Source organism: Martes martes, assembly GCF_963455335.1.
Source record: "Martes martes genome assembly, chromosome: 6".
Lineage (NCBI taxonomy): Eukaryota > Metazoa > Chordata > Mammalia > Carnivora > Mustelidae > Martes > Martes martes.
The window spans coordinates 105,222,412-105,247,998 of NC_137893.1; the positions used below are offsets into that span (position 1 = coordinate 105,222,412).

At 35.2% G+C, this 25,587-nt stretch overlaps 1 protein-coding gene and 1 pseudogene across 2 annotated transcripts in view; one reads left to right on the top strand and one right to left on the bottom strand.

Moving 5' to 3' along the window:
* EYS (eyes shut homolog) overlaps nt 1-25,587 on the bottom strand; it is a gene marked incomplete at both ends in the record, with an annotated part of 1,618,725 nt that overhangs the window by 247,224 nt on the left and 1,345,914 nt on the right. The window contains one exon of the mRNA XM_080805925.1: nt 17,864-18,013. Within this exon, the coding sequence (XP_080662051.1) occupies nt 17,864-18,013 (150 nt within the window). The remainder of the gene's footprint in view (nt 1-17,863; nt 18,014-25,587) is intronic.
* Nucleotides 1,407-5,735, top strand: LOC308345113 (small ubiquitin-related modifier 2-like; annotated as a pseudogene). The gene is made up of 2 exons: nt 1,407-1,448; nt 5,349-5,735. The product of its transcript is annotated as a small ubiquitin-related modifier 2-like (transcript).

Below are 25,587 nucleotides of genomic sequence, written 5' to 3' on the forward strand. Positions count from 1 at the left end.
AAAGGTGGTCCAAAGTTTTTCATCCAATTATTTTGTGTCACTAGAGTAATGACTGCCTGTAGGGACTGTAGCATTCATTTGAGTGCCTGTTCATCTTGTAACTTTCTTTGTAAATTTTTATAAGATTGTCTGAAAATTCCATTTGTAAATCTGATCTTTATTTCCTCTTATTGTGCCCAAGTATTATTAAGAGAAGGGATCATGTCTTTTTCTGCTCATCATGGCCTGCCATTTTTTAGCTTTTCTATATGTATCCAAAATTATTGCTGACTATTCCCTACCAGATTTAGTTGTCTTGTTTTCTTAAACACCTGCCTTTCGGCTCCATCCTCCACATGTTTGCTCATGCTGTTTTCCTCCATTTGAAATGCTCTCCATCTTCCACTTCATCTTTCAAAATCCTACACCTTCAAGTCTCAAGTGGTCCTCTTTCCTTTTATGCCAATCCATGTTGATTCCTCTCTGAATTTCCATTGCTCTTTATAATCAGCACCTCACAATATAGCAATTATTTCATGTGTGGGTGTTTATTTCTACTTGCATGGTAAGATTCAGGTACACAGTAGTTGTTTTCCTCTAATATTTCATTATCAAAAGTTATAAACATAAAAAAGTTAAAGGAATTTCACAGTGTGAACCATCATATGCCCACATAGATCCTACAATAAATGTTTTGTTGTATTTGTTTTATCATATATCCTCCTACCCATGCCTCCATGCATCCATCCATCTATCCACCCATCATTTTACCTTATTTTTTTATGAGACATTGCAAAACAAGTTATAGAAATTGATGCATTTCACTCTTTGCACTTTAACATGTCTATCACTAACTAAAGTGAATATTTTTAATGGTATTTTTGTGATCAACATTTCTATACTCCATAGTACCCAGTAGAGTATTGACCACATCCCAGAAAATCAATTTATGCACACTGGGTTGAATTTCAGTATCACTTTTAAATCCATTAGAAATTAAAGGTATGGAAGCCCAGATAAATAGTCTCTAGAACCTCAGGGGCATACAGAGATGAGTGTGTTTCATAGAGTTGCAGAAGAGACATACCTGTATGTAGCTTGCACTAGCCCAACTTGTGACCTGTCAAATATATCCTAGAGGAATGTTCAAACTTTCAGGAGGCAGTTGGCTGAGAGATCAGATAGGCCACCATGTGACTGACTGAAGTACTGGGTGCTGCTATACTGTGTGCTTAAGAGGCATTAGAGGGTCAATCCAGTTTATGTAAAGATACATTGAAATGAGGTGATAAAATAGGCATAGGCTAAATAGCGGGATTCACATGCAGCAATTTGTGGCAGCCTGGTCCTTCATACCCAGCTGGGTGGAAATTCAACTCCTTTACAGAAGAGCACAAACCTCAAATAGACAATTTGGGCCAAGGAAGATGGATCTGCAAGGAAGCCGTTCTTCTGAACATGTGCAGGTGGTAAGCTTTTGACATCTTATTAGGGGAAAGAAAGTTACAATGCCTCTCAGATTTGGTAGAACCTTTTTTTTTTTTTTTTAAATTAAATTTTTTATTTATTTTCAGCGTAACAGTATTCATTGTTTTTTCACCACACCCAGTGCTCCATGCAATCTGTGCCCTCCCTAATACCCACCACCTGGCTCCCCCAACCTCCCACCCCCCGCCCCTTCAAAACCCTCAGGTTGTTTTTCAGAGTCCATAGTCTCTCATGGTTCACCTCCCCTTCCAATTTCCCTCAACTCCCTTCTCCTCTCCATCTACCCTTGTCCTCTATATTATTTGTTATGCTCCACCAATAAGTGAAACCATATGATACTTGACTTTCTCTGTTTGACTTATTTCACTCAGCATAATCTCTTCCAGTCCTGTCCATGTTGCTACAAAAGTTGGGTATTCGTCCTTTCTGATGGAGGCATAATACTCCATAGTGTATATGGACCACATCTTCCTTATCCATTCATCCGTTGAAGGGCATCTTGGTTCTTTCCACAGTTTGGCGACCGTGGCCATTGCTGCTATAAACATTGGGGTACAGATGGCCCTTCTTGGTAGAACCTTTTAAAACATGTTATAGAAGTCATTATTCATCCTGACTTTTTCCTATACCTGAGATATATTTGAATCTATATCTGTATCCACATCATGTGCATTTAAGTCCATATACATCCCCTCATTCTTCAACTGACAGGTTCCTTCTTGTCCACGTATCTCTGATCATCCCCTCTTTGGAAAGTCCTCTCCCGACTTTTTAAAAAAAATTTAAATTCAAATAGCCAGCACATTGTACATCATTAGTTTTATATGAAGTGTTCAATGATTCATCAGTTGTGTATAACATCCAGCGTTCATCATAACACATGCCCTCCTTATGCTCATTCTTCCCATTATACTATCTCTGCTCTCTATTTCAACTGGGACCCATCACAATTACTAACTATATATTTGCTTATTTACTTCTTACCTTTCTACCCTATGGTGAAACCAAATTTCCTCCTTCTCCTGTATAATTAGAAGCTATCAGACTACCCATTACATAGTAGACTACTAATTAAAATTTACTGAATCATATATACTGAAAATACATGAATAGAGAAAAACATTTGTTCCAGTATTATTCTAAATGTCTTGTTGTATTTGACTCTCATCCTGGCCCTCTTCCTTGTCCATTTCCCAATACTGCTATCCATCCTGGCCCCTTGATTTGAAGCTGCACTCACACTTGACTTTCTGGGCAGTGCCACAATTTATAAAATCATCTACCCCATCTCTGAAAACTCCCATTCATTTAGCATGCTGCTCTCAGCTATGGTTTGGGAGAAAATTATATCTGATGAAAGAAATTGACCACAAGCTGTGAATGATTGAGAACCTCAGTTAATGTGTTAAATCTCCTGAGGATGTTTGTATTACAAGAGTGGTAAACTCTGGCAGTGTGACTAAGCAACTTAAATAATTTCAGGCACTTTATGTGAAAAAGACCTAAGGATTTAGTTGACTAAAAGTATAATCTGTATGCTTTGAAAATTGAGAAAAGCAAATCCCTTCTTCTTTGAGTGTATATGGATCTCTTACACAGGGAATACTGACTTCCACTGTTTGTGACAGCTTATATAGTAGCTGGTATAATGAAGAGTGTAGAGAATAATTAGGGTGGTGAGGCTCTCCCAAACCCTATCAGTTGAGGAGTGGGTTAGGGGATGGGAATATTTACTTTATAGTAAAAAAGAATTAGGGAAGATAAGTAAACTTGGTTAATTCATCTGAAAAATATCTATTGAATATATACTATATGCTAGCTCTAAATTAAGTTCTGGGGAATAATCGTGAATAAAAAATAGCCTGCTCACATAGAACTTAGATTCCATGGTTAAGGAAACAGTTGAAGACAATTAAGCAGAAAAGGGAATAGATTTATGGATTTATTCTCTCCCTTCCCTCCCTCCCTCCCTCCCATCCTTCCTTCCTTCTTTCCTTCTTTTTCTTAAAAAGCACATAGGGGACCAATGCATCTGAGACTGCATGAAAAAATAGATCTACTTAATATAAATAAATCTCAAACATCTATAGAGTCTGCAAACCTGGAAGGAGATGCTTTCTAGGATGGTAAGTTCCCATTTTTTGTAATACTTAGTTAAATTGTCAAGATTCAAAGTGGTTGTGGCTAAGAATCCATGAGACTTGCTCATAGATTCTCTAAGACCTATAATTCTTTGTTAGTCCAGATCACAAATTTTCATTTATAATGACCAGAGAAATGAGCATGATTGTTCTCATAAAAAGCAGTGCTTCAGGTAAGGCTTGGAAAAAAGAAGTCATTTGATTTGGACTTCTTGATCCTTTCACAAAGAAAGGGGTGAAGTGTTCTGTGGACTTGGCATAATGAATAAACAACTGGTAACTCTTTTCTTTATTAGTAATAGGAAGTAAAACACAGATCACATAAAGAAGAAAGGTAAGGTTGTATTATGTCACCTATAAAAGTAGTAGGACTCTAGTTTTAACTTTGCTATATTGCCTTGGGTCATGTGGCTCCAAGAAAGCACATCTTCCTCTCTGGCAAGGAGTTTCTTTGGCAGAAAAATGAGAGGTTGAACTATATTATCTTTAATGTAACTTTTAGGTCTCACATTTAAATGTTTTAGAAAGCATTAAAATATACTTTTTGTAAGGATATTTAGTTAACTATTTTTGACCACTAAGGTAAAATTTTAGAAGTAAAATTGACATCTTTTCAATGATACAATTAGAATTATCCCTTACAATCAAAATATGACTTCCCTGATTCCTGAATTTTGCAATAAATCCAGCAATGAAAACTCTTAATAAGCACCGTGACAACATATTTTTGAACAACTCCCATGTAATATTTTAAAAGCAACTATTCTCTCAAATAAAAATTTATTGTAGTTCATATTCCTTTATCCTATTCTATGAATTGAATGTCTTAAATACATTTCAATGAAACTGGTGATTCTAGGGACAGTGCATATCTAAGAGACTACGGTATTTTTGCTTGAGAAAAATCTGAAAAATCATATATTAATCTGTATAATTCTTTTAATTAGATATACTCATTTTAATATAATATCCCTCCTCCTATCAGACAGAAGGAAATTGTGTTGAGCTTTCCTGCTTTTCAGGACTTAAAAAAGTGTGTCTGTGATAGAATATAATTGGCTTAAGAAGTTTTCAAGAACAAAAGTATCTTTTCTAAAAGCTTTTTTTTTTTTTTAAAGATTTTATTTATTTATTTATTTCACAGATCACAAGTAGGCAGAGAGGCAGGCAGAGAGAGAGAGAGAGGAGGAAGCAGGCTCCCTGCTGAGCAGAGAGCCCGATGCGGGATGCGATCCCAGGGCCCTGGGATCATGACCTGAACCGAAGGCAGAGGCTTTAACCCACTGAGCCACCCAGGCGCCCTCTAAAAGCTTTTTGTAGACTACCTAATAATTACAGCCTAATGAATTTTAAGTAACAGAATGCCATAGCTTCTTCATAATAGCAAATACATTAAAATGTTGACTTGCAGAAACTATAGCAGTGTATAATTCATAGATGTCTTTAAAACATCTTTAATTTTACCATACTTACATACTATGTAGGCTAAGTAAAAATAATTCTATCTACCCCTTTTGTTATATCTAGAATTGACAGATGGTATACTGATTCTATTTTTCTTTCAAGATAGCATCACAATTAAAACATAATTTTCACTAAATTTTATTTTGTGAAATTCTCTGAGAGAAAATGGTAATTGCATAAGGCAAAATTAAAAAAAGAAAATTAAGTTTTAGACTTTATTTTTTTATAATAATTGGTTGCGTTTTCATCATTGTTATGTTCACTAATTTGATACAGCATATTTTAGAATTAAAAAGTTTGGGAGTTTTTGGTGTGTGTTGTGCTCGACCTGGTACCTTTTCTTGTGAAGTGGCAGCTGAGAAGGTACTTTTCAAGGCGATCACCGTGGCCTTGAAAAAGCCCAAGAAAGGAGTCACCACTGAGAACAATGATCATATTAATTTGAAGGAGGAGGGCCAGGATGGTTCTGTGATGCAGTTGAAGATTAAGAGGCACATGCCACTTAGTAAACTAATGAAAGCCTATTATGAATGACAGGATTTGTCAACGAGGTTCCGATTTGATGGGCAGCCAATCAATGAAACAGACACACCTGCATAGCTGGAAATGGAGGATGAAGATGTAGTTGATGTGTTCCAGCAGCAGACAGGAGGTGTCTACTAAAAAGAGAACCTGCTCCTTTACTGCAGAACTCTTTTCCTCCAGACCAAGAAGACATTCTCAATAAGAAAACCTCAATTTATTTCTACCACATCCTGACTACTACAGTACAGTTTTCTCTGTTCTTTCGTTTTCCCCTTCCTCACTCCTTAATTGTACATAAAGTAACTCTGTGAATAAGTAAACCGCATTTTTTTTTTAACTAAATGGCCAATGGTATGTTTGGATTGACATCAAAAGGATATGGGATGGGGAAAAAAATACTGGTTCTTTGAAAATACCCCCTTTCTCCATTAGTGGCATACTCATTCAGTTCTTATCTTTATATTCCAGTAGGTTGGGACGCCTGGGTGGCTCAGTTGGTTAAGCAGCTGCCTTCGGCTCAGGTCATGATCCCAGCGTCCTGGGATCGAGTCCCACATCGGGCTCCTTGCTTGGCAGGGAGCCTGCGTCTCCCTCTGCCTCTGCCTCTGCCTATGCTCGCTCACTCTCTCTCCCACTCTCTCTCTGACAAATAAATAAATAAAATTATATTCCAGTAGGTTATTTTGCTCTCACTGTTTAACAAAATAGAACAACATAAAAATCCTTATATACCTTTTTCAATTTGAGAATTTCAATGCTTTTCATTTATCATTATAAAGCCAAGGACAATTTTATAACTTTTTTGTACATAGCTGTTACATCGAGGGCAATCTGCCTTTAAATAGGGATCAATTACTCTAAAATAAATGAATCCTAGATAGCTTTTACTTGAAGTCAAGCATCTTGTTGTTTAAATGAACGTATTGTTAAAAAAAAAAGGGAGTTTTTGATATGTCTTAAGGGTTTCATGAAATGTGCAAAGTATGAAACATTTTCCCTACATTTACTGACTGTAATATAATACGTGGTATAGTGGGTAATGATTAGAGTTAGACTCTAGAATCAGACTTCCTGAGCAAAAACTGTGGTTTCAATGCCTTCAGGCTCTGTGTACCTTATTGTCCTCTTTGGAATGAGTGTAATAGTACCTCACTGGGTGGATATTAGGAATAAGTAATTAAATCTAGGGAAAGAGTTTAAAGTGTGGGTACAAAGTAGTAAGAGTTTAATTAGTGGTAGTTATTTTTATTATTAATATCATTTAAAGATTTTTTAAAGAAAAAAAATTAGAATCAGTAACTTCTCTGTCTAATCTTGAAGGCCCTCTACTGATGCCACTCCTTTTTATTTTTATTTTATTCTTTTTAAAGATTTTATTTATTTATTTGACAGACAGAGATCACAAGTAGGCAGAGAGGCAGGCAGAGAGAGAGATGGGGAAGCAGGCTCCCCGCCGAGCAGAAAGCCTGATGTGGGGCTCGATCCCAGGACCCTGAGATCATGACCCGAGCCGAAGGGAGAAGCTCAACCCACTGAGCCACCCAGGTGCCCCTCATTCCTTTTTATTTTGCAACACAACTTCTGGAGTTCTCATTAGGCTTAAATCAATTTTCTAATTTCTTACATGAGCATTCATCACTTGTGTATTTGCTTATGCCAAATGCTGCTGCCTAAATAATCTAAGAAGGTAAGTTTTCATGGCCTTCATCTATTTAACTGATCTCTATTAGTAAAATTTCCACAATGAAGTCTATCTGGTTGTTTTTCTTCTACTTGTCCCATACTCAAGCTTTACGTGTTTGTTTGGTTTTGGAGGTGAGGTAACCATCTACCCAAAAGGCTAGTAGAGAGTATCACAGGAATATCAAAGTGTATCACAAGAGCATGCTAGGAGTTGAGAGTAAGGAAGAGGATCAGTCTAGGCTAGCTTCTAGAGGAGTAGGTTTACAGAAAGGGTAGTGTACAGTTGGGAGAAATGAATAGAGAGAGCATTTCAGGGGAGAAACTGTGGCATTAGCTAAATAAATGTGGTAGGAAAAGGTAGGACTGTGTTTGGGACCATGGATTTAGTAGAATGGGATAGTCCATGTTGGGTAACAGAGGAAGATAAAGATGTATAGGGAAGAAGACCTTGATTATAAGCCACATAATTTGTGCTTGAAAGACAGATGATGAGGGAGGGACTCCTTGTAGATGTTTTGATTTGAGATTATCTCCTTTTAGGAGTATTAATTTAGGCAGGAAAATCTGAGCAACAATGAGCAGTGTAGTACAGTGGTTAAATATAAGAGATCTAGAATAAAACTCTCTAGGTGGGAATCCTGCTTCAGTTACGAGTTACATGACCTTAAATAAATTAGTTAATCACTTTAAGCCCCAGTTTACTCATCTCTTAAATAAGTATTAGAAGAGTAACTACCCCTTAAAGATATTGTGAAATTTAATGAGAATGTGTGTAAAAGTATGTGCCTGTTGTGTAGGTGCAGAATAAATACTATAATTATATAGCTGTTAATGAGTGTGAATAAATGAACTAGACTGAGATTATTATGCAGGTGAAGTGTCCAGTATGTCTTTGTAAATACAATCTTGTTTGTATCTGGTAAGTTTTGTCTATCTTACAATTATCTGGATAGACTCCTGCTGACATGATAACAAATCTGCTTTTTGTAGTACAGACTTTTTTGTGCTTACTTCCTCATCCTACTCATTTGCTTCTTTTACAATATACCAAACACAGCCAGCTCCTGGTCCAAGCTTATCACTGTCCCATCTATGAAACTATAAAAGGATGAGCTTAACAAGCAAGGAATTTCAAAATCATTTTCATTTTCACCAAAGGGTGGTGGATCAATCACCTCACTGCCCAATTAACACTGGAAGGGCAGTGATTTTCAGAATAAGCCAATGGGAACATCTGCAACTTCACACAAAATATATATTTCTTGTCCCCAAAACTTCTTTAACAGATGTTAAGACATACTGGAATATATGCTGTGTGATCATATAGCTCTGTAAACAGCCTTTGTTTGGCATCTTTCCAAGTAACAAACAAAGGGACAGTGTCTAAACCATGAATGTAAAGGAGAAATGTTGGAAGAGGTGAAACAATGGAGATTTTTATTTTCATTAAACATATTGTATCTCCCTCAAATTATATTCTTTGAACAATATCCATGATGGAAATTTAATAAATGTAAACTGGTACATATGATATTTGAGACCTTATAGATTAGAAAACATGCTGCTAATAATAATCTAGAGGAAAATTTCACAAGGAGAAGAAATATATGTGATGTCTTTGTTCTTTCTGTCCATTAAAAAAAAAAAAAAGAGTCAGCACATAAAATTCAACTGATAGGGCTGTGGAAATCTTTGGAGGACATCCAGAAAATAGTGCCTAAAATAACTGAATGCTTAGAGAACAAAACCATGAGGAAGTAAGTTTACTTAATTGGAAAGAGAAATATCTGCAGAAAACTTCATTAAAATTTTTAAGAGGTGTTTTTAATGAGATGCTATAAAATAAAAAAGCAGTGAGCAATTTTTCTGGTCCTAGGGCAGCAACAGAAGAAATGGACTTATATGGATGATAAACTATAATAATAATAATACTATTCATTTGAGGGACACTTGATGCTTTCCAAAGAACTTTCATATAGATGACACTCATAGGACCCTGTATGGCAAAAAAAAAAAAAAAAAAAAAAAAAGTGTGATTATCTTTAGGTTTCAAATAAAGGCTCAGACAGGTAAAGACTCCTTTGTAGTTATACAGAGAATGCTTTGCTTCCTCACTTCCCTGTTTCCAGGTACACTTTAGGTGTCCTGTGCTTTCATTCTGAATCATAATGAGCATATAAAGATCTACCCTTTTGCCCTAAACCACTTGGACAGTGGTCTATGGTTTAATGATAAGTTACAGAATAGCATTATTTGTGGCTATCTATGACCATGCTGACACACATCTACAATATTGGCATTTGGGGTTTTGATGTGATTAGTATTGAGCTGCTCTTCCTGAGTCACTGCTTCTTTAGGTAACTCCTGACAAGATTGAATAGAACCATATCATTAACATGGGGAAATCAGCCCTCTAGTTAGTTCGGTGGGAGTTAAAGGGGTGTTGTGATATGTGTCCAGTTTATCTAAAAACAACATTAGTTTGTTTATGTGTTAAGTCAATCTGAAGAGTCTTGGACTTCATCAGCCATTAAGTGATGATGTAGCCATGAGTCTCACCGCTATAGGGGATGCTATGATATGCCATGTCCTGGCCATGGGACAAAGGCCCAGGTCCCCTTGACTCAATTCAGGAAACTGAAAATCCCTACTCCAGAGCTTCCCCTAGGGTCAGGTAAAGCCTCTGTTGCAGCTGCTCTGCAATTCAACTCCTATGTCTTCTCAGTGCTGCTTCTCTCTGACTTACGGAAGTTATTCCCAAGAGCACTCCCAATAAGCTTACTGAATGCAAGTCTCTACTGTCTTTTTCCAAAGAACCTGACCTAAAATACTAGTTATTAAGTCTCAGTGGCTGAGACATTCTTGCAGAGATGATAGTCCATTGTAGAATCTCCATCTCCAAATATTTTTAGGAATCCTCAGGACTGCTTGCACATGTGTGCCTAAGGATCAGCCTTGTTCATTGGTAATTTTTAAAAAAAATTTTAAAAGATTTATTTATTTTAGGGAAGCAGAGATAGTGGGAGCGGGCGAGATAGTATCTTCAAGCAGACTCCCCAGAGCATGCTGCCCAACACAGGGCTCTATCCCAGGACCCTGAGATCATGAGCTGAGCCAAAATCAAAATTAGGCTGCTTAAGTGACTGAGCCACCCAGGTGCCCTGCTCATTGGTGATTTCTGTGCAAACAATCTAAATCTTTACTTTTTCTTGTTCTATGAATTCTTCACAAAGACTGTGCTAAGCTGGAATTGTGTTTCCATCATTTTCTTATATACAAGGCTTATATAGAAGAGGAGCTAGAATTTTCTTTTGGAATAGTCTCTACTACTGCACCCTGGCACAGAAATGAGTGTCATTGCTAGTATGATGCAAGTAGGAGAATGCTTCTTTGCTATTTTATTCATTTGGGAGGTGGGAAGAGATTCTCAGGGCATGGTTGAGTTCATCCCAGTCCATCACATAGGACTGGAAATTTCTGCCCCCCAAATGATGGGAGCTTTACTGATGTGTATAGTAAGCTCCCATGTAAATTTTTATGGTATTTTCTGCTTTTTCCTGGAATCTCCTTTTTATCTTTGTAACATTGTCCTTGAAGGCAGGATTGGGGTTCAAATATTACTATAAATTCGAATTAAGCTGACTGTTTCCAAGTTGAGAAGAAGGAGGGACCAGGAAAGAATGCTGTATCAAGTACTATAAAACAGGAATTTACTGTCTCTTATGGTGGCATTAGAATGAATTATCTGAAGAAATATTGAAAGCCTTTCTTCTATATTTATTGAGTTCAAACACTTTGGCTTAGTACCAGTATCTCTCCTTGAAATTAGCTTCCAATTTTAAACATTTAGTATATCTTTTGAAAAGTCTTAAACTATTCTTAAATGAATCTGTGTTAGATAGAGCAGAGTTCACAGATGTTAAATTATAAAATAATTTATCTCACTATATATCTTCTTTTTATTCAGTATGTTGATGAAGTCAAGGTGAATTTGTTGAGGAAGAAGCTTACATAGCTTCTTTTAGCTTAATTTAGAAAGTTAGGTGACTAGCCATTTTTTAAAATAAGTAAGATTGTCTATATTTTGAGTCCACTCTGTAAGAATTGTTCTAAAGAAGTTAATTAAGATACATATGTTGTCAAGGATTGAAGCCTACCACTATGAGTAAGACTTGAAGAACTTTCACATAAAATATCTTTCTTGGTAGCTGTTTAAGGCAGTAATCAAATACCCTCTAACCATGATGATGGATCCCAATTAGGAAGAGCTGTGGGTCCTTAAGAAGCAGGTTGGAAAAAAACATGGGATTTAAATCTGTATTGTTAATTAACCACATACTTACTTAATAAAAAAATAATCCCTTGACATTTTCTCATGAGTCTTATTTTTTAAACAAGTTAAATCCCTTTAATTCCCCTGTGTGGCAGAGTGTTCTCTGACTTTATCAATTATTGTTTTTCTGACCTAATTCCTATATATTCAGTTTGCACCTAAGTCTTCATTTTCTTTCTATTACTTTCTTATATAATCTTGTCGTAAAGATGATAGTTACATGCATTTTAGAATTACAGAGAGAAAAGGTTTTTAGGGATTGAAGTTCATTTTGCTGTATACTCTGCCACCATACAAGAATAGTTCCAACTTTCTCAATAGCCTTGACAGTTGTAGAAATCTACCATTAACAAAAAAGGATGAAGAAAATATGAAGCTTTCTTCAGCATACATTGCTAATTCTCAAAATAATTCCTTGGCTTTTGTTTTAGTTTATTGTGAACCTCTGCATTAGAAATCACAACATTTGATGTTCTGCTGAAGAGCTAAATATCATTTCACCTCAAACTTTATGTTCTCATTGTACCCAATCTCCATACAATTTTCCACATGAACCATGATGTTAATCAATGCAATGATGTCATTGCTTATCCTCTTCCAACTGCTGTCCCTCTGATAAATTTCTAATCTTTCTTCACCATCCAGTTTATTTTTCATGTTACAGATGTACTTGTCAACTGCTATATTCCTTTCTCTTCAGTAGAATCTTTGTGGTTGCTCTGAGCCCTTGAGGGTCAATCAGTTCTCTGGCTGTCTTGGCATCTCAGCACACCAGAAGACGAGGAGTTACAGATCTGAATCTTCACTTTTGTAACTTTGTTAACAGCCATTTCATTTGGACATTTGAACTGAACTGCACATGTGAGGAGCACACATGTGATTACATAGTCAATCATTTGGAATTTTTTTTTTATACCACTGGTTGGTTGAGTCTGTAACTGACATATTATCCAGTGAACATATTGCATAGACTCAGCTTCACATTCAGATTATGATGTCTTTATTTAGAGAGCTCTATTCTATTTCTGCCTCACTGAACACCAAACTGACACTTCTTGTTTCTCAAGATTTATGCAAATTTTAGACACAACCATACATGCTAGCAGAAGATTCTATCCAATAATCCTAAATAATACTAAAATTACCAACTCTTAGACCCACAGACTTCTGAAAGATTTTCTTAAGCTAAATTTATTTAATGAAAGAAATTTTGTTTTTATAGTGGCTAGTCCCAATTCAATATACGAATAAATTACATTATAATTTGCTGTCCAGCTAGTACTAGACATGTTATGTATGATTAGTGTGTAATGTATGGATAAAGGAGCAATGTTTAGATATATGTATTTAGGTAAAAGTCAATGTAATTATAAAGTATTATGCTATATTTCCCATATTTGGCTACAGTTTTCCTACATTTCCTCTAAGAAATAGCAGATGGAAGTGTTGATGGAAAAGATACAGAAATTAATATTGAAGTGATGAAGTTTGACCTTTTTAAGATGAAAAGCTTGCCAAACTTTCCATATTGACATGGCAACGTTTTATGAATAAATCTAATATCTTATAGATTTAGCACAGTTCAAAAGTCACCATCTGTTTTAAGAAGTGAAGGTTCTTTCTATTACAGAGTTTCTGGGCACTAAGACTAAAGGCATGCAATCCATAGATTATATAATATTAAATATCAAGAATGTGTGAAAAACTTTCACATTTTAGAAAATCAGAGACATAAGAGACATTTTGAGTTACTCTCAAAATTAGAGCTTATAATACATTATAGGTATTCTTTCTTCTTATATAAACTTGGGTAGTCTCCTGATCATTCTCTGTATGGAGTTATAGGTGAATACCAGCTGGGCAACAAGTTGTAATACACAGAATTTATGTGGGGAAAATGGCAAAGTGCTGTAAGTTGATTTTTTCTTTCTTTTTTTTTTTAAATTTCTTTTCAGTGTAACAGAATTCATTGTTTATGCACCACACCCAGTGCTCCATGCAATAAGTTGATTTTGAGCAGAGTCGTCTGAAAGGCCTTTGGCAATACATGTAGGTATTATAAGAAGTTGTCATTTGTTCCTTTCTTATTTTTCAAAAATTACTTACCACTAAATCTCTTCATTTGTTATAGTCAAAAGCAATCCTACTCAGAATTCTTTTTATTTCCCATTCTTTAAGGTTAATGTTAGCTTTGCATTATATACATTTATTTTCTATTTTCTTAATTAAACAGTTGTGGGAAATGTGTTAATTAAAAAATAAAGAGTAGTTTGCACAGATATGTACTCACATTAGCACACAAACACACACATATACATATACCTCTACCTATATGAGGTTTTTATCTCAGAGAAATTAGTAAGATCAAACAGGTGGTAAAAATCAGTCCACTGACAAAACTCAGCAGCAGTTTTTACCAGTTTATTTTGTTTACTGGACCAAATATTGTACAAGGTGTTATTCAAAAGTGCTTGCAATGGTTTTACCTGATGTTTGAGTTTGAGCAAGTTCTAAGATTCTTACTGCCCAACTATTAGAAACTTTTCAAGCCTCTGTTCAATTGATCTTAAACCATGCATGCATTCCTTTACACGGACCAGTTACTCAAAAGTTGTTGATTGGGATGTGTAGTTCTGACACTCACCCAATTCTTGGTCAAAATTCATTTGGCATTGGCTACCTTAAGAGTTTGTTAACCAAAATGAATCAGTAGATACTGGAATGTGCCTTAGATATATATGGATAATGCTACACCTCCGGATAAGTCTTTGAGAAACTTAAGGTAGAAGGAAGAATAGGCTGGTGGTAGGTAAGGAAGGAAGGTAGAATAGGCTGTGTGGATTTAAAACATGCAGGTAATAACACAGTAAGTTACCTAGAGGAAACGACACAGGACTTCTTTACAGAACAAAATGCTGAATAAAGAGTCAGCTTTTATATAGGAGAGACACAAAAGGTGGCAAAAAATTTAAACTTCAGAAACTTTAAAAAGTATATATATATGGTAAGACAATTTTTCTGAACTTCCCCAAAGGAGAATAACCCTTGTGAAAACTAAGACTCTCTCTATGTGATCCCTTTCAAAATTTGTTGAAATGAAAGACAAACTGTGCATGAGTATGAATTACAATCTATCTGTAGAGCTGTGATCTCTGCTCCATTTCATTTAAGAAGAACTTCTATCTTGATACTGAATTGACCTGTATCACTACAGGTGATTTATTCAAGTTCGTTCTACTTCTGCCATCTATCTGCAGGTACGATGCAAATTTAGTTGGAGGAAATACTCTCATATTTATTCTCAGTGGCTAAAAACAAAATAAAAATCAAAGTCATCTTTTATGTATTTACCTTAGAGCTCAATTCTACTAATTTTTGAAAATAAGTTCTTATCAATCATGCTATGGTATTTTGTCATCAGGGACCCTTAAATATAGAAGAAATTCCAACAACATTCATATAATTAAAAAGGACCTTAATTCACTTACTTTTTAGGGACCAATTTTTTCTGAGTTTGCAATAGCAGGTGTCCCATTAGAGAGAATTAGGATAGCTAGAAAGAGCTGTACCAAAAGACCTTTTTAATTCTAACTTGTGCCCAGTTAAGAATGGAGAGGTAGGAGTGGAGCAGGAAAGATGAAAAGAGAAGGTGATGTAAACAACTGAGAGGGGATAGATAGGGATCAAGCAAAAGACAGTCACAGATCAAGGGACGTACATGAAAACAGAAATCAGAAGTCTCAATGTGTGTGTCTTTTCCATTTTCCCTCCCCTCTGGCAGGAATCTCTCATGTGGATTGTATCTCATCACTATAAATTTCTAAGGGACTTTATATTCTCAATTATTCATTATTTTTCTATGTGCTAACACCTTCCACTCAACTAGTAAGTCCAATCCATAATTAAACATGCTCAAATCTCTTATCTTATATATCCACCTCTTGACTTCTCACCTACCTCTAGTTATGACCTTACTTCTTTTTATACTTTAACAGTAAAACTTATTGAAGAGTTACCTAATATATACTTGTTATTCATATTTACCACATAAATTTAAATGATTTATATAATATATAATATAATACAGTCCTAGGTCAGTCTTTAATGTAACTTATTGTCACCTTAAGGTCTTGTGGGATGCTGCTTATAAGACAAAGCAGATTTGCATTTTTGTGTCAGTAGAGATATCTCTTTCTCGCTTTTTAAATTCTGAATAAACTTAACTGAAAGATTTGGAAAGCCCTCAGTTTTTAGTTTTACTAGAAGTGTCAGTAATTTTTTGAAGGATGGTTTCAACCTCAGTCTACCTAAGGCTCTGCGTGGTTTGAGGACAGCCTACCTAGGTATTCACTACTTAAAGGCAAAGAATGAAATCATCCCTTTAAGAAAGTTTGATCAAAACAGAAATTACTTCATATGTGATCAAATGTGCCACTGTTAGTATGAAATGATTACATTGTATAAAATGATGCTGTTATCAGTCAAAATGACTTTTAAATTGGTTTCTAAGTTATTCACCTTCTCATCTGGCTCTTTTTTTGTGACCAACTGCACCCTTTGTAAGAGAGATGATTAAAGTAAGAGTTAAGTCTGTGGCTCTGAAAATTTGCTTTGGATGTACACAACTCTCTGTTCTAAAAGGGTTTGCCTAATTTATGAATAATAGTTTCATTGCCTTAGGGTAATTTTGTTGCCTTCTTGCCATAACCAATTGAACTGTCCAGCCCAGATACTCTCATTTCTTCATTCGTTCAAACATTTACTGAGCATCTTTCTGTCAGATGCCCTACAAACTGCATTAAAAATGAGTAAGATACTGTCCCTGCCTGGAAGGAGTTTCCATTTTCAGATTGGTGTCAATTTCCTTGATTTTATTTGCAGATTGATATAGACCCTGGGAAAGCTTATTTGATTTATATAACCTTCACAGGTTAGCCAAGATTCCTGCTAATCAGACTAAGGTATACAATTGTCATCTAACTTATAAACTCAGACACAAAATGTTATTTTTAACTGACACAGAGTAACTTTAGAGACCATTATCACTAGATTGCTGTACTGATGAAGAATTTTAAATTCTTGGCTGCTACATGTAAATTTTGTTCAGTAATGCCCTTGGGATGTGACCATCATATTTAGCTATTTTTCTCTTCTGAGACGTCCTAATTCTGAAGTATGAATTAAATTCAAGACTGCCTTCTAAAAGTTTATATGCCCTAGGAAGAAATTTCCATTTAATATTCATTTTTCCCCTACTGGATTCTCTTTTTTTCTGTGCAGTCAATGGCTACTACCCCCATCCCCCATTCTGAGCAGCTATTTTCACTCAGAAGATATTTTGTTAAATAAATGAACTTGATCTTAATTTCTTTTCCCTCCTTCCTTTCCTCCTTCTCTCCCTTCTTCCTTCCTCCCTCCCTCCCTCCCTCCCTTCCTTCAAAATGGGGAGAGAGGCGGGGAGGGGCAGAGGGAGGAGAGAGAGAATCTTAAGCAGATTCCCTGCTAAGCTTGGAGCCCCACGCTGGGCTCTGTTTCATAACCTGGAGCTCTATCTCACCGCCCTGAGATCACGACCAGAGCCAAAATCAAGAGTCCCACGATTAAGCGATTGCGCTACCCAGGCACCCCAAACTAGATCTTAATTTCAACTGAACCACATATCTCTTCATCCTATGTATTTGCTCCTTGATATTTTCAAAGAAATTAATTCATTTTGTATATAATTTGATTGGCATTGGGCAGTATCAAATTATACTTTAATTTGATGGAGTTAATACTCCATCAAACTGAAAAAAATTGGTTGGCAATAGAGAAAGACAATTATCATATGATTTCCCTGATATGAGGAAGTTGAGAGGCAACGTGGGGGGTTTGGGGGATAGGAAAGGAATAAATGAAACAAGATGGGATCGGGAGGGAGACAAACCATAAGATACTCTTAATCTCACAAAACAAACTGAGGATTGCTGGGGGGAGGAGGGTAGGGAGAGGGTGGTTGGGTTATAGACACTGGGGAAGGTATGTGCTATGGTGAGTGCTGTGAAGTGTAAACCTGGCAATTCACAGATCTGTACCCTTGGGGCTAATAATACATTATATGTTAATAAAAAAAAAATTATTGGCAAAACAACTTTCAGATGGAAAGTTTTTTTGTCTTTCTTTTCGTATGTGGTGGATATTATACATACAAATAACACTTAAAAAATAAAGCTCAGCACTATAATTCAAAGAATTACTGTGGAGGACTTACCGTACTGTGATAGGGATGAAGACATTTGTGTTAATTCTATAATTAGCAGAAAGAGTCAAGATATTTTGAGAACTTCCACATCCATATTTAACTGTGGGCCGTCCTTCCACGAGAAATAAATGAAGAAAGTGTTGCCCAATATTCTTCTCACTACCTTTAAAAACAAACATTACATTAAATTAGTGATTAGATTTATATTTTATTCAATAATAATTATTCTTTCAACAAATAGAATCTCTACCCTCAAGGAGTAATGATTTGGTGAGATGGCAGGAGTGTTATTAAATTATTCAATATAATAATACTATATTAGAATTATACATTATTTTCCACAGGAATTAACAGCACTGACTTGACATGAGATTGACTTTCTGACTCAGTTTCTTAATAGCAAGATGCTATTATTCTGAGCCTCAATTTCCTCATACATTATAAAGGGACAAGGAGGGCAAGTAATTACTAGAACTACTGTGATAATTAAATAATAAATGAAAAGTGTCTGGCACCTGCTGAGTATTACATAACTTGGTTTATTATTATTGTTAATTATCTATTTTAAATTTAATATGTATTTCATAAAAATTTAAATGATAAAGAAATATATAAAGAAAAGAAGAAACACTCCCCTTCCTCCAGCTCATTCTTTTATCCCACCTTGAGGTATTCTTTTCCACCATATATCTGTACACATACAAATATTTATATAGCCCTAGTTTTATTTTTTAAAATGAAATAATGTGCTAAGTCACTTTATTTACCTTTCTCTTCATTTAATAATAAACTTAAGGCATCTGTCTTGTAAGCACATAGTTTTTAACATTTTTAATTGAAGTATAACTCATAAAAATCACACAAATATTAAACATATAGCTCAGAAGAACATTATCTCAAAAGAACATTATCTGTATTGTCAAAAGTCTTATCACTCACTCTCTTCTTTCCTCCTCCAAAAGTAATCACAATCCTGATGCTTAACAGGTAGGATTAATTTTGCCCAATCTAAAATTTCGTATTATTGGGATCATTCTGCATACTGTATATATTCTGTTGTGCCTACTTACTTCTGCTCAGTGTTATGTTTGAGAGATAGCACCTATGCTAAAATTCATTCATTTTTATTGCTTTATAATATTTGACTGAATATTTACAATCCAGTTATTCTTTCTTCCATAGATGAACATCCTCCTCCCATCCCAGTTTTCGGTTATTATGAATAATGTTGCTAATGATAATCTTGTATGTGTCTTTTGCGCTGAGCAAAGCATATGCATTTCTGTTGTGTATATAACCAAGAGCTGAATTGTTGAATATGATTAATTTAATAGCTACTTCCAGTTTTCCAAAATAACATTTTGATTTAATTCCTTACCAGTAGTAAGAGTTCCAGATGATCCAGTCTCACCACCCTTGGTATGGTTGCCTTGCAGATTTTAACTACTCTGTGTTTATTTTGTTGTAGCTTCAATTTTTATTTTCCTCATAATAGGGAAGTTGAGCATATTGTCATGTTTAGAGGCTATTTTGATATCTTCTTTTGTGAAATCTCAGTTTGTATTTCTTACATTTCTATTTGGTTGTTTGCTTTCTCTTGACTGATTAGAGTTATATCTATGTATATATTTAATATTTAGATCTATATTCACATATATGTGTGTTTAGCATATAAGCTCTTTGTTAACCATGTTTACTGAAGATACTCCAGTTCTGTGGACTGTCTTGCCAATTGCTTAAGTTTGAGTTTTGTTGAACAGATGTCCTTATTTTAGCATAGGTCTTTTTATTGTTTCCTTCATGGTTGTAATTAGTGACTTTTATGTAACCTTTAGGATATCTTTGCATTCTTTAAAATCCTAAAGTTATTTTCCTATATTATCTTTTGTAAGCTTCATTTAACATCTATATGGTATCTAGAATTGATTTTTGTACATAATATGAAGCAGGAGCCTGTGATAGGTTGGATAATAGCCAGCAAAGATAGTCATGTCCTAACTGTTGGAACCTGTGAATGTTAATCTTATTTGGCAAAAGACACTTTGTAGGTGTGATTAAAGATTTTGAGATGAGATTACCCTGGATTGTCTGATTGGGTCAAGAATTAGTCAGGGGTCAATTTTCAATTTTTCCTCTCTTAGTTTCCAAATGATCCAAAATCATCAAAGCAAATAATTCTGTTACGTATTTACTGAATTCTCAGATATTTGTGAAATATATATTTTTAATATTTTTGAGTATCTATTACCGACTTTTTTCTTTTATTTATGCTTGTGAGTATATGTATGTTAGACAAATTTTGTTTTAATAATAATAAAAAAACTTTAAAAGTATACTAAACCAAGCTGAAATTACAACCCTTGAAAATGGTCATCATTAGGAACACCTGGGTGGCTCAGTCAGTTAAGCCACTGACTCTTTATTTAGGCTTTGGGTCATGATCTCAGGGTCATGAGATTGAGCCCTGCATGGGGCTCCATGCTAGGCCTGGAGCCTGCTTAAGATTCTCTCTCCCTCTCCCTTAGTAGCCTTGTCCTCCACTGGCCTGCTTTCTTAAAAAAAGACAAAAAAAATTGGCCAGCATTAGTATTTGGTGAATACCACTATAGATATAAAGGTTGATAAATGGACAGATATACAGAGAGGTAATTTTTCATTAGAGCAAAATCATATTGTTCATGTATTTTAATCTAAGAACTCTTTAATAAATTTAAAATCTATTGAGTAATCCCAAAGAGCTTTTGTTAACATGGTTTGCAACTTTCTTTCTTTATTTAGGGAGCAAGCAGGGGGAGAGGGGCAGACGGAGAGAGAGAATATTAAGGAGGCTTCATGCCCAGTGCATAGGCTTATGCAGGGCTCCATCTCACAACTGTGAGATCAGGACATGAACTGATATCGCGAGTCAGATGACACTTAACCAACTGAGCCACCCAGGCGCTCTAGTTTGTCTCTTTTAATATTGGATTAGAATTTAAAACTGAAAAATAATATTTAAAACAGAAATTGTTCAATTATTTTTGGTTAGCTTATTTAAAAATAATAATAAAATTCCTTACATATTAACCTTCATAACATATTTTGTGAAAAGTAATTATATTTTCAAAAACAAAAATAAAATAGTGAGAGGAGGATTATTCTATACTTTTACAATAATCTTCAATGTAAGCTTAATAAAAATTGTTAGATTCTCATATCTTCTTCTATATTCAATCTATTGTGAACTGTTGCTTTGGTTGAAGTATATGAACTCCGGTGTCACAGAGAATGTGACAAGAAAAGGATAATGATTTTTACATATACAAAGATTGGACAAGTGGTAGTTCCTTAAAGTATAACTGAAATATGGAATCTGGAGCTATAATAATAGTCTTTACATCCTGTTACATTAAAACTGTTACATTAAAATTCCATTGGTCTTTCTTATATTTTAAATTAATATTTCACCCTTGCATGATTTTGTAACATCTTTCATTGGTTATTTGAAAAAAGCGGATTCACTGGGTTATGGAGAGCTTTCAAAAAATATATATAAAAAAATAAAAAATAAAAAAATCACATGAATTACTATTACAACTGAACTCATCAGAAAGTATGGTGAAGCTTTGAAGTTCACTGTGAAGAATCTAAGTTTTCCCATATTCTAATTTTTACTAGAAAGCTTGACTTTTATCATTGGGAATGATTGGGAATCAAAGACGGTCAGCTGCTTTCCTCAAAATGACAGGCTTACTTTGTTAGATTTTGAGAAAATGGCTACAAAATACTCAAGTCTGAATAACTACAGATTATCTTTTAGTCATTTTTCAAGTCATGTTTCATAATGGCTACTTCAACTAGCAACTTAAAAAAATTGCACAAGCACTTTTCTTCAAGGCAGCTATTCTATATTGGCATGCAGCCGACTTGCTTTATGTATACTTTCCCTTTTATCCACAGCACTTTACAAAGTTACATAGACAAGGATTGAGAATTTTAAAAATTAATTCATTTTACCGCAGAATTAGGACATTTTACGTGTGCGTTCATTTTTACTTTGAGTGCATATTGCAGTAGAATAAAATGACAGAGTATAATTTGGGGTTCCTGCCATGATACTAGGTGCCAGAAATTTTATCTCCTGTGACTTTTGTACTTGGAGTGCAAATGTCAATCAACAGTTTTGAAAAAGGCACATGTCTTAGTTTTATTAAAAAAATAACTTTGATGGAGAGGAGAAGTGAGTTGGGGGAAATCGGAAGGGGAGACAAACCATGAGAGACTATGGACTCTGAGAAAGAGACTGAGGGTTTTGGAAGGGGTTGGGTGAGCCTGGTGGTGGGTATTAAGGAGGGCACGTATTGCATAGAGCACTGGGTGTGGTGCATAAACAATGAATTTGGGAACACTGAAAATTAAAATAAAATAAAATAAAAAGGAAAAAAAATTTTGAAAAAAATGTTGATGTTATGGACACCTGAAAGGGTCTTGGAGATACTCAGGCATCTAGATAAACTTGAAATATTCCATAGTAGAGCTCACATCAATTTGGAAAAAAAAAAAAAGAAAAAAGAAAGAAAGAAACCAGAGTGAAACTATAGGTATCTCTGAACCACAGATAAATGTTTCTTTAACATCTCAGTAAAAATGTCAGGAAACCTAAGTTACTTCTCTCCTCATATCTCAGGCTCTACAAGAATAGAACACAAGCAACACTTGGGTTTTGAAGAATGGTTCAAAGAAGGATATTAGGAGAAATTGTGAAAGAATCTGAAATAGGAAAAAAAAAATCTAGCTTACCCGTTGAGGTTCTCTTCACCTTTCTTTATCTTTGAGTTATTTTGCAACTCTGTACGTCGGTGAAAACTAATAAGAATTCAAATTATTCTTATCTATAGCAATGCAAACTAACTGTGTCTGGTGAAATGCAATTGATTATTACCCTGCAGGTAGACTTGCTTCCCATCTATTTGGAAATCTGCTTCAAAATTCCTTAATCTTATATACATATGTCTCTTCCTTGACTTCTCCTTTGAATTGGTTATAGTATCTTACCAGTTCCCTCACTAATTGATAGGTTAAATAAAATTTTGGCATGTGTTCATTTATATATCTTTTTGAAAATTATCCTTTAACTAAGGGAAATAGGATAATTTTAGTTTTTGAAATCATGAGGTATATTAGGAGAAATGAGTTATAGCAAATAAAACCAGAATCAACTCCAAGGAGAAAAAACTACATAGAACACAATGTAAAGGGGGTTCCCTGGTGTTAAGCAACACAGCAGTTTTAGACTGGTCAGAGATGTTCCACATTTATGGATGACAAGTTTGGGAAGGAAGTCAGGAAAGGATTCAAAATACAACTGAAAACCAGAAAGGAGATCAAAATCTTAGATCAAAATCTAAGAAATAATAGATATCCTATGAGTTTTTTATGCTCTAGAACTTATAAAGAATATAAATTCAGTAAAAGAAACACAAAGTGAAATGTAATAAAAAATAGATTAAATCAATATTGCAGAAGAAAACAAATTGGACAAAACAACCGCATTAAAGATTTAATAACAAAGTACAAGTAGCAAAGGGCATAATGAAGGTGGTTGAAAATCACTCTTTTGAGATCCACCTAAATGTCCCTTTTTAGGGCCCACTCAACCCATCTAGGTTTTTATCACACTTCTGAGGACTTCAGCTATACAATATGCCAAATTAGTCCAATATGCCAAATTAGCCTGGCAGAGGGCGATGCAGCTTTACCTCTTCTGCCTCTCCTGAAATCCATTAGCAGTTTTTGGGTTTCTGTTCCTTAGTGTTTTCCCTTATTTTTCTCATGACTTCCTATTCAATTTCTTCAGCTGCTTTTCTCTGAATTCAAGAGTATAATTAAGAATTTAGTATTATCTTTGACTCCTCTTTTCACTAAGGGGAGGAAGCTGGAGCCATGAGAGCACATTTAGAAACACCACACTCTGTACCAGCATCTTGTGTTTTCTCTCTTTGGATATATAAAACGTTTTATCATAAAATGGCGTAAGACTGTTTTTTCTTGAATTGCTAGCTTGTTCTCCACCCCCACCCTTTTGGGAGAGGGGAGAGTGGTACATTTTGTTATGCAATAAGGGATAGTCTAGTATCCTCTTCCCTTCCCTATTTTTACTCAAAAGTTTCTATTACTTAATATTTCTAAAATATATTATCATTTTAGACTCATGTTTTTGAGATTAGACTTAAAAATACAATACACAGTGTAGAGTAGAAGAGAGCTGAACATTTAGGTCAAGCTGTTGTGCCATATGGACAAGGTCTGTTTTTCAAAACTTCAAAAGCTGCATTTCAAAGATTGATTATACGTATTAAACAAGATATATGTAGTATAATACACGAATGAGTTATTTTTAAAGGAAGCTCAGTCACTAAAATCAAGGACAGGAATGAACAGTCTTCTCCAAGTACACCAACGTCCCATTAGGAACCAGAGCTACCCTGTGATACAGTACACAAGGCAGCTTTAGTAAGGGGAATGGGAATGAAAATAAAAATAAACAATTAAGCCTAGTTCTCCCTATAGTTTGCTATATATTAACAGTTTTAAACGTATCATTTGGATTTATTCTATTAATAAGCAATTTCTTATTTTATATAATAATACTTTTAAAAGAATTCAGAGGATTTAGTTGGTAACATGTGATGGTAGCTGGGGGCAGGCAGGGGAGGGCAATGGAAGACCTGGGTTACTGATGTATTTGTATGATTTAATAGCAAATTATCTACTTCAGGGAATATAGGACACATTATTTGATAGACTGACTTTTTCACTTTTGAATCAACCAACTGTCTATCATAAACCTATATTCTGTGCTTAGAGAAAATCTATGAATAAACACTCTGGAGGAATTGTTTGGTTCTCACAAATAGTACTGTTCTACTTTCCTATATAGGTAAAACCCCGCTTCTCTACTGTGTTTTTCTCTCCTGTGAGTCTCTTTCACTCCACACAAATATTTCACTTCTGGTTGCCAAATGTGTGGAGGTTTTCCCCATACCATGCAATGCTATCTGACACTAGCTGGGTGTCCTACAATTTAATTCAGCATGGACACTAACTACTTGGAGTGTCAGCCCATACAGGTTAAGTTCCTCTTATCCCAGGGATACCTGGGTAGCTCAGATGTTTGGGCATCTGCTTTCAGCTTGGGTCATGATCCCAGGATCCTGGGATCGAGTCCCATATTGGGCACCCTGCTCAGCTGGGAACCACCTCTCCCTCTGCCTGGTGCTCCCCCTGTTTATGCTCTCTCTGTCAAATAAGTAAATAGAAATCTAAAAAAAAAAAAAAGAAAGGAAAAAAAAAGATCCTCTATCCCATAAGACTGCTGGCCCTCTCCCCCACAACACATGCTTCAGACACCAGTGCTTCTGACCAACTGGCTACAGATCAGAGGTTCCAAGGAACCCCTCCTTGGGTTTGATTAATTTGCTAGAGTTATTCAGAGAACTCAGGGAAGTCCACTTACCAGTTTATTAAAGGATATGATAAAGAATACAGATGAATAGTCAGATGAAGAGAAACACAGGGTAAAGTCTGGGAGGTTCCAAGAGTAGAAGTTTCTGTCCCTGTGGAGTTGGGGTATATCACCTTCTTGGTGAGGATGTGTTGACCCGCCTGGGAGCTCTCTGAGTCCTGTGCTATTGGGGTTTTGTGGAAGATTCCTTGTGTAAGTATGATCAATTATTAACTCCATTTCTAGCCCC